The sequence below is a fragment of the Ammospiza caudacuta genome, chromosome 9, assembly GCF_027887145.1.
Source record: "Ammospiza caudacuta isolate bAmmCau1 chromosome 9, bAmmCau1.pri, whole genome shotgun sequence".
NCBI classification, from domain to species: domain Eukaryota; kingdom Metazoa; phylum Chordata; class Aves; order Passeriformes; family Passerellidae; genus Ammospiza; species Ammospiza caudacuta.
In genome coordinates this window covers 38084702-38093997 of record NC_080601.1, presented here as the reverse complement: position 1 = coordinate 38093997, position 9296 = coordinate 38084702, and the positions used below count along the sequence as shown (strand labels likewise).

At 45.3% G+C, this 9296-nt stretch overlaps 1 protein-coding gene across 1 annotated transcript; it reads left to right on the top strand.

Moving 5' to 3' along the window:
- Positions 1-1763: 1763 nt before the first annotated feature.
- On the top strand, positions 1764-8757 carry C9H10orf143 (chromosome 9 C10orf143 homolog). The gene is made up of 4 exons (XM_058810265.1): positions 1764-1864; positions 3972-4112; positions 5044-5109; positions 5770-8757. The coding sequence occupies exons 1-4, from the start codon at positions 1796-1798 to the stop codon at positions 5797-5799; spliced, it is 306 nt and encodes a 101-aa protein (XP_058666248.1). The 5' UTR covers positions 1764-1795; the 3' UTR covers positions 5800-8757.
- The last annotated feature ends 539 nt before the right edge of the window (positions 8758-9296 follow it).

Below are 9296 nucleotides of genomic sequence, written 5' to 3'. Positions count from 1 at the left end.
ACTTGTTGGAACCCCGTTACCTCAAGAGGAATAGCTTCAGGTGATGGTGAAGAGAAAAAGGAGAGGATTCTGCTGGAGGGTTTAATGTCCAGAGGTTTATTCCATGGTTACAGAGGTCTGAACGTGAGGACCTACTCCAACAGAACCCTGACCGCATGCTCTGATGACCTTTTTAAGCTCAGGGACAGGGGGAGGGGAGGTACAGGTGAGCCACCCAACCAGGTGAGAGGGGCAGGGTCTCAGGGGGGGATGACACCCAGACAGGCCAATGACCCCTGGGCATAGGGGCATCCTTTGAACTTGACCAACCACACGACGCCTTGCTGGAATGTTCAGCCTGATGGACAGGACTCACTCAGCATGGGGGCAAGGGGGAAGGGATAGACGTATAGGGACACCTGGGGAAGTGACCTGGAAGGCCAAAATAGGACATTACAGCACACCACAACACTGCAGGGAAGCTGCAAGGACTCGGCGTGGGCAGTCTGGGCTGGTGCTCACAGGGTCCAGGGGGAGGGAGGACACGAGGATCTCACTCCACGTTTCACACGGCTGGTTTGTTATTTTATGATACATAATATTAAAAAAAAACTATACCAATAATATAAACATATTATTATATATTTATATAAAATTATATACCATATATAAAGCTATAATAATAGTATAATATATAAATAAACACAATAAACAAGATATAAAATAAAGTATTTTTAATATTCTAATTTAATATTAATATATTAAATATTAGATATTTAATGTATTTATTAATTATATTTTCATATTATGTATTTATTATTATATATTTCATTATATAGAATATTAAAAACTATGCTACTAATATTAAGATAATTGAATATAAATATATTGTATATAAATAAAAATATATATTTTATATAAAATATATATATGAAACTATAATAATATATAAATATAATTAATATATATAATGAATACATATAATAAATAATATATAGACCTATAATAATAATATTTTAAAATACTATACTAAAAGAATAGAAGGATTTCATCAGAAGGCTTGAAAGCAAAGGAAAGAATGGAATGATAATAAAATCTTGTGAGTGGCCAGGGAGTCCGAGCCAGCTGACTGTGATTGGCCATTAATTAGAAACAACCCCATGAGACCAATCCCAGCTGCACCTGTTGCATCCCACAGCAGCAGATAACCATTGTTTGCATTTTGTTCCTGAGGCCTCCCAGCTTCTCAGGAGGAAACACGCTAAGGGAAGGATTTTCCAGAGACCCTGTCCGTGCCAACAGGCGGGGGTCCGGTGTGCCCATGCCGTGCTCCGGTCGGGGCCGGGCTCAGCGCTGCGCCATGGACGGGCAGCGGCCGCCATCGGCCCGGCTCGTGTGGGAACCGGCAGCGCATCCCCGGCCGGGCCGGGGGTGGATCCGGGGATGGATCCCGGTTCTAGGGGCGGGTGCCGGTGCCGGGGGTGTATCCAGGGGTGTATCCAGGGGTGGTTCCAGGGGTGGTTCCAGGGGCGCACCGCGGGACCGCGTTACAGGGGCGGATCCCGGGGTGGATCCTGGTTCATCCCGGTTCCCGGGGCGGTTCCGGGGGCGGTTCCGGGGGCGGTTCCGGGGGCGGTACCGGGGGCGGTACCGGGGGCGGTACCGGGGGCGGTACCGGGGGCGGTACCGGGGGCGGTTCCGGGGGCGGTACCGGGGGCGGTTCCGGGGGCGGTTCCGGGGGCGGTACCGAGGGCGGTACCGGGGCGGTTCCGGGGGCGGTTCCCGGGGCGGTTCCCGGGGCGGTACCGGTGCCGCCATGGCCGCGGTGCCGCTGCGGGGCCGGCGTGCGGCGCTCGGGCCGGGGGCAGCCGGGGAGCCGGAATGCGTGAGTCGGGAACGGGGATGGGCAATGGGAAATGGGACCGGGACCGGGTATCGGGTATCGGGCAGAGGCTGGGGCAGGCCCCGGTGCCCGTGCCGGTCCCGTCGCCGCCCGGGCCGTGTCGCGACTGTCGCGGGCGGTGCCGGCTCGGGAGCGGGCACGGCCGGGCCAGGGACTGAGCTCAACAGGCTTCGGGGTTTTGCTTTTTCTCCTGATTTTCCATTCTTTCTTTTGACGCGTTTTCTCTTTCCCTTTTTATTCCCCCCTCCTTTTTTTAATGTCTTTTCCCCTTTCTTCCTTTTCCTTTTTTCTTTTTGAATTCTTTGGTTTTTCCTTTTTTTGCTTTTGAATTTCTCGTTTTTCCTTTCTTCCTTTTCCTTTATTCCTTTTCAATTACTGTTTCTCCTTTTTCTTTCCCTTTTTTCTTTTTCCTTTTTTCTTTTCACTTATTTTCCCTTTCTTTCATTCCCTTTTTTTTTTTTTTCCCCTTTGGTTTTTGGGGTTTTTTTCCTTTTTTTCTTCCCGGTACTTTCCCTTTTTTTTTTTTTTCTTTTTTTATGATCCTTTTTTGGTTTTCCCTAACTTACTCCAGCTTTAAATTCTGTTTCTGTGCTTCAGTAGTCTGTTAGTTCTGTGCCAGCACACCCTCTTCCTGGAGGAAGAGATGGAATGTTGGGATTCCTTAAACAAAGTTTGGGGAAGAACATCCCAAGTGTGTGAGTGTCTCTCTGGAATTCAGGCCCTAAATCTGGGTCAGTTTGTAATTCCCATGCTTGTGTTGATTTGCTGGGCAGTTCCAAGGAGCCCTGGGGTCCCTTTCCACGGACGTTCTTCTGGAGTTTCCACTTCTGTGTGGATTTTCTGTGGTGTTTTCCGTGGATTTGCAGTTTAACCCGCCCAGTGCCAGCGTGCTGCTCAGAGCAGCATTTTGGGGAGCCCCTGGTTCTGCGAGGGGTCACAGGGCCCTGGGAGGGCTCAGCCCAGCGCTTGGGCTCTCAGGACAGCCCTGCACCCCTCAGTGCTGGGCACAGCTCCAGGAGCAGGGAGTGCATGGAGGAGCACTGGGAAAAGGCGCCAGTGTTCGGGGAACGCACAGATCCCCTCTCCAAGGGTGTTCCCGTCACTGGGATCACTTCCCCTTCTGTTTCCTGGGTTTAATCACTCCTTCAGCACAATTCCTTGGATCAGCACCATGCCTAGTCCTGCTGGGGTGGAGGCTCAGAGATGCCTTTGCCAGGGATTGCATGAGACTGGGGCACACAGAGAGGTGTGAGACACAGAATTCCTACCAGGTGCAGAATGTCTGCTCTTTGTGGGGCACACAGAGAGGTGTGAGGTGCAGAATTCCTGCTCCCAGGGGCACACTGAGAGGTGTGAGGTGCAGAATTCCTACCAGGTACAGAATATCTGCTCTTTGTGGGGCGCACAGAGAGGTGTGAGGTGCAGAATTCCTACCAGGTACAGAATATCTGCTCTTTGTGGGGCGCACAGAGAGGTGTGAGACACAGAATTCCTACCAGGTGCAGAATATCTGCTCTTTGTGGGGCGCACAGAGAGGTGTGAGGTACAGAATTCCTGCTCCCAGGGGCACAGACAGGTGTGAGGTGCAGAATTCCTGCTCCCAGGGGCACAGAGAGGTGTGAGGTGCAGAATTCCTGCTCCCAGGGGCACAGACAGGTGTGAGGTGCAGAATTCCTGCTCCCAGGGGCACAGACAGGTGTGAGGTGCAGAATTCCTGCTCCCAGGGGCACAGACAGGTGTGAGGTGCAGAATTCCTGCTCCCAGGGGCGCACTGAGAGGTGTGAGGTGCAGAATTCCTGCTTCCAGGAGCACACAGAGGTGTGAGGTGCAGAATTCCTGCCAGGTACGGAATTCCTGCTCCCAGGGGCACAGAGAGATGCGATGTACAGAATTCCTGCACTTTGTGGGCACAGAGAGGTGTGAGACACAGAATTCCTGCTCTCCCAGCACGAGGGGCAGTGGGAACCCCAAACCTTGGGGCTCTGCCCTAGTGCCCCATTGTTCTGGTGTTCTCCCCAGTGTCTGTGTGACCCCTGGGAGGCCCAGCCTGTGCTGCACAGAGCTGCCAGCGCTGCCTTTGCCGTTGCAGAAGCGGCTGTGCAGGCTGCTGGACACCATCCCAGGGCAGGCTGCTGCCCAGCTCAGGGACTGTGCCATGGACCTGGATCCCAGGCAGAAACTCCTCCCTGACTCTGCTCCCTGGGCTGCAAAGGCAAAGCAGAATTCTGTGGTGAGTACCCACTGCCCATGGGTTGGCTGCAAAATAATTTCTCAGGTACATTTTATCATAAAACTGCAAGTAATTGCCCTCTTTTTTCCTTTTCCCTCTCCTTTTCCCTTCCCTTTTCCCTTCCCTTTTCCCTTCCCTTTTCCCTTCCCTTTTCCCTTCCCTTTTCCCTTCCCTTTTCCCTTCCCTTTTCCCTTCCCTTTTCCCTTCCCTTTTCCCTTCCCTTTTCCCTTCCCTTTTCCCTTCCCTTTTCCCTTCCCTTTTCCCTTCCCTTTTCCCTTCCCTTTTCCCTTCCCTTTTCCCTTCCCTTTTCCCTTCCCTTTTCCCTTCCCTTTTCCCTTCCCTTTTCCCTTCCCTTTTCCCTTCCCTTTTCCCTTCCCTTTTCCCTTCCCTTTTCCCTTCCCTTTTCCCTTCCCTTTTCCCTTCCCTTTTCCCTTCCCTTTTCCCTTCCCTTTTCCCTTCCCTTTTCCCTTCCCTTTTCCCTTCCCTTTTCCCTTCCCTTTTCCCTTCCCTTTTCCCTTCCCTTTTCCCTTCCCTTTTCCCTTCCCTTTTCCCTTCCCTTTTCCCTTCCCTTTTCCCTTCCCTTTTCCCTTCCCTTTTCCCTTCCCTTTTCCCTTCCCTTTTCCCTTCCCTTTTCCCTTCCCTTTTCCCTTCCCTTTTCCCTTCCCTTTTCCCTTCCCTTTTCCCTTCCCTTTTCCCTTCCCTTTTCCCTTCCCTTTTCCCTTCCCTTTTCCCTTCCCTTTTCCCTTCCCTTTTCCCTTCCCTTTTCCCTTCCCTTTTCCCTTCCCTTTTCCCTTCCCTTTTCCCTTCCCTTTTCCCTTCCCTTTTCCCTTCCCTTTTCCCTTCCCTTTTCCCTTCCCTTTTCCCTTCCCTTTTCCCTTCCCTTTTCCCTTCCCTTCATTTTGATGAATTTGTGTTTGTTTTTGTTCCTCAGGTTTTGGAAAACCATGGGAGCAAAGGCATTTCCCAACCCTGCCCAAGATGTGTTGCTGGAGAATCTGTAAGTGTGGGGCAAAAGTGACTGGGGCTTGTTCCCCATTAAAACATGAAGTTAATAACCTCCACAATTGCATTGCTCGGGGATAAAGTGTGGAAATTAAAAATAAAGGAGATGGATTTAGCATTTCAGCAGAGCACATATTAATATTTCCAGCAGCAGTTGGAAAATCTGGAAATTCTCAACACGTTTTTCAAATTCTCTCTGAAAAGCAGAATTTGGGAAGTAACTGAAAGAAACAATAACATATCACTTTCCCTACCCAGTTTTACTTGTCCTTGATTTACTGGATCATAACAAAATACTCAGGAATCTCATTCCATCTCCTTTTTTTTTTTTTGTAATTGGATATTTCCTTTCTGAGGAATAGATAAAGTATTGAAAATATTGCTCCTCCCAGAGCCAAAATGAGGAAATGCTGGATGTTCATAGCAAAATCTCTGATTTATGGAATTAAAGGCAAAGTTTCCATCAAAGTTTCCATCAGGAGCTGTGACTGAGCAGACACTGATTGTGTTAGTTTATTTCCATTCATTTCTAGAGGAAAAAAAGGGAATATTTGTGGTGGTGCTCAGCGATTTCAAATAAAATTTGAGAACGAAGAGTGAGGAAAAGCCTTTTTGCCAAGCTCCTGTGTAGTGACCTGAGGTTTTCTCATTGCAGGGCCACTTCAGTCACATCCTGGGCTCCTAGAACAGGAGAGGAGCAGAGGAGCAGCTCTGATTTCCTGCTGGGGTCCCCAGGGTGCAGCTGCTCAGGGTCCTGCCTGCCTCAGCATCCCGCCCTGGGCACCAACCCTGCACCTGCCCCCCTGCCCAAAACCCTCTGCTCCTCAGGGAACTCAGAATTGTCCATAAAGGACAAGGAAAGGATTGTTTCGTGTTTAGGTAACTCAGCATTTGTCTGAAAAGGACAAGAAAATTATTATTTCATATTTTGGTAACTCAGATTTTTGTTTAAAAAGGACAATGAAAAGCTGATTTCATGTTTAGGTAGCTCAGAATTCATTTTAAAAGGACAAAAAAAAAGGCAGATTTCATGTTTAGCTCAGAATTTGTTTTAAAAGGACAAGGAAAGGCAGATTTCATGTTTAGGTAGTGCAGAATTTGTCTAAAAAACCAAGAAAAGGCAGATTTCATGTTTAGATAACTTAGAATTTGTCTAAAAAAGACAAGAAAAGGCAGATTTTATGTTTAGGTAGTGCAGAATTTGTTTTAAAAGGAAAAGGAAAGGCTGATTTCATGTTTAGGTAACTTAAAATTTGTTTTAGAAGGACAAGAAAGGGCTAATTTAATGTTTTACATTGATTAAGTTGAGCTGGCTGTGGGCCCAGGCTTCACCTGGGTCTGGGCCAGAGCTTGTGTTGATTCCAAAGGTTTTCCCAACAGCCCTGACCCCCTTGGAAAAGCTCTTTTGGAAAATCCTCCTTGTGCAGGGCTGCAGGCAGCAATGGGAGGACACAAATTTTCATTTTTAAGTGGCTTTGCAGCTGTGAAGTCCAGGAAAAATCCCATTGAAGCTTCCCTTTAAATCCCAAAAAAATCTGTTTTAAAAGGCTTGACCTCGTCACCCAGCAGGCTTTTACTGGCACAAATCTAAGGACAGGTTAATTAACCTCTGAAAGGTTAATTTTGGGGTTATCAGATTGCAAAATCCTCAGGCAAAGGTTTTTTGCAGTCCTTGAAACCTTCCCATGTTGTGTGTGGAGTTGGAGTCAGCACTGAGTTGAGATATTCTCATTAAATAAATTAATATCACATAAATACTGAGTTTAATTAAGTAATACACGAGGTTATAAATCTAAAAGCAGACCTGCACTTAATTAGCATTCAGATTTTGGTTTAAAAAATAAGTTTCCTCCAAGCCAATAAAAATTTTAGTTAAATTAAGAATAAATACTTTCAAGTTAGTATTTACATACTTGATCCGGGGGTCAGAATTTGTGGGGAATTCATTTTTATATCCCCCACTCTTGTCTTTTAAAAATCCTGGTAATCAAAGCAGTATTTTAAAAAACAAAGTGGATAAACAGCAGTTTCTATGCAGCAAAAGCTGAAATATCTGATTCAACGTAAAGGGCTAAAAGGTTTAGATCCTGCAAAATCACTCAAAACCTCAGGTGTGACAAGTCATGATTAGGACTGGTCAAAAATTGGTCAAATATGGTCAAAATTTCAGGTGTTCAAAGAAGGAAATACCAAAACTGGACTCAGAGTCTGTGATGGAAGAGTTTCCTGCCGGAATACATCAGGCAAAAGTATGGGCTTAAGTTTAAAGCACAGGGAGAACACGGATTATCAAAGCAAAAAGTGGTTTTGCTTTAAATAACTCCCATTTTATCGTGTTCAGGAGTTCACAGATACCTGTGTCAACATTTCCTCTGTTTGCTTTACACTTGGATCTGGGGTGAAACCAAGAGCCAGCTGGTTCCTTTCTGGTTTTCCTTCTGCTCCTGCTGGGGTTTGTGGCAAGAATTTAAAATGCTTTTAAATTCTCCTGCTTTTCCAGCATTTGTTGGAAGTGTCATGGTGAATCCTAGGGCTGGCTGCAGCAGAATTTTAATGGGATTTTTTGGAACTTTTATTTTATAACCAGAATATGGATGCATATTCAGTGCAGGTCTGCTTTTAGATTTATTTCCTCACGTGTTACATGAGCAACTCAGTATTTGTGTGCTGCTCATTTATTTAATGAGGATTTCCCATTGTTTGTGGCAAGAATTTAAAATCCTTGTTTGGCATTTAAAATGCCAGTGTTTGTGGCAAAAATTTCAAAATTTTGACTATATTTTGACTAAATATAGTCAATATTTCACACCTGAAATTTTGACTGTATTTACCCAATTTTCGACCAGTCCTAATCATTACTTGTCACACTTGAGTGATTTGGCAGGAGCTAAACCCTTTCAGCCCTTTACATTTCCTCTCAGATGTGATTCCTGGCTCCCTGTTTTCCAACAGGGCAAGGAGTGCTTTTTTTTAAATCAGTCAGCAAATTGGAGTTTAATTGTCTGCTCCACTGAAGGCTTTTAATGGTGATACTTTTTTAAATAGATGTGTTTGTAATTTATTTTGGGATTTTCCAGGATCATTAAGCTGGCGCAGGCTGGGGCAGTGAATATTCCTTTCAAGCAGATTTGTGTCAAATCTGCAGTGGAACCACAGAGTTATTTTTGTATGCCTTGTAGAACTCTGAAATTTTGTTTTCATGATGAAAAAATATATATAAATTTTCTATTTCCTGCTGCTGTGGTTTGTACAAAGAATAACCAGTGATGCTTTATTTACCTTTATATAGAGAGAAAGGCCCCTGGCCTGTTTTTAATTCAGGTTTAAAGGATCTAATTCTTATTTTTAACTTTGTATTTTGTAAATTGTTCCTTACAAAAGCAGAAGCATTAAACACCACTTTGGCTGCAGCATAAAATTGTCTGGTTGTGTCATTCCATGAGTGATTTCTGAGGAATAAAGGTAAATAAAACCTCTGATGAGGAGAATAAATATTTTATCATGAGAATAATAAGAATTAGGAGAATAAATATATTATTTATGTCATGTAAAATCTTTGTAGTAGGTTTAGGTGCTGACTTCATTAATTTGATGGTAATTACAGGTCCACTTGGCATCTTGACTGCCAAAAGAAGATGGAAAATCAAAATATTGGGATAAGTGGGGTTTAAAGGCAACCTGGATTTGATAAGCCAAGACTTGAAATAAATACAGTTAATATATTTAAATATATATATATAGAGTTATATATATATATATGTAGTTAACTGTGTCTATATATATATATACACAGTTAATATATTTATTTTTGTTTATTTTAGACGTTATAATTTATTGAATAGATTTCAAATCCATGGTGTTTATGTCTAAATTAGTTGCTTAAAACCTCAGCCCTCTCCTGGGAGCGTGGTGTGATACCCCGATTCAGAGTCCCACATAAATAACTCTGCCTTTGCCTTGATTGCTGCAGGTAATTACCAATTAACACTCACACTGGGCATTTCCTCCCACACCCAACTTGCACCCAGGTGCCTGTGTGCCCGCTCTGGGGCTCTGAGCAGCACCAGGGCTGGGGCTTTGGGCAAAGGGATTTTCCTGGGAATTCCTGCACGGGCAGGAATTGTCATTCCCAGGGGTGCCCGGGGGCTTGGCCAGGGCTCCAGCAGCTCCCCCAGCCTGGGG

Bases quoted from the DNA above. Each gene is read 5' to 3' on its own strand.
- C9H10orf143 (XM_058810265.1), top strand. From the start codon at position 1,796: ATGGCCGCGGTGCCGCTGCGGGGCCGGCGTGCGGCGCTCGGGCCGGGG. The intron at 4,113-5,043 runs GTGAGTACCCAC...TTTGTTCCTCAG, and splicing joins AGGCAAAGCAGAATTCTGTG to GTTTTGGAAAACCATGGGAG. The intron at 5,110-5,769 runs GTAAGTGTGGGG...TTCTCATTGCAG, and splicing joins GATGTGTTGCTGGAGAATCT to GGCCACTTCAGTCACATCCT.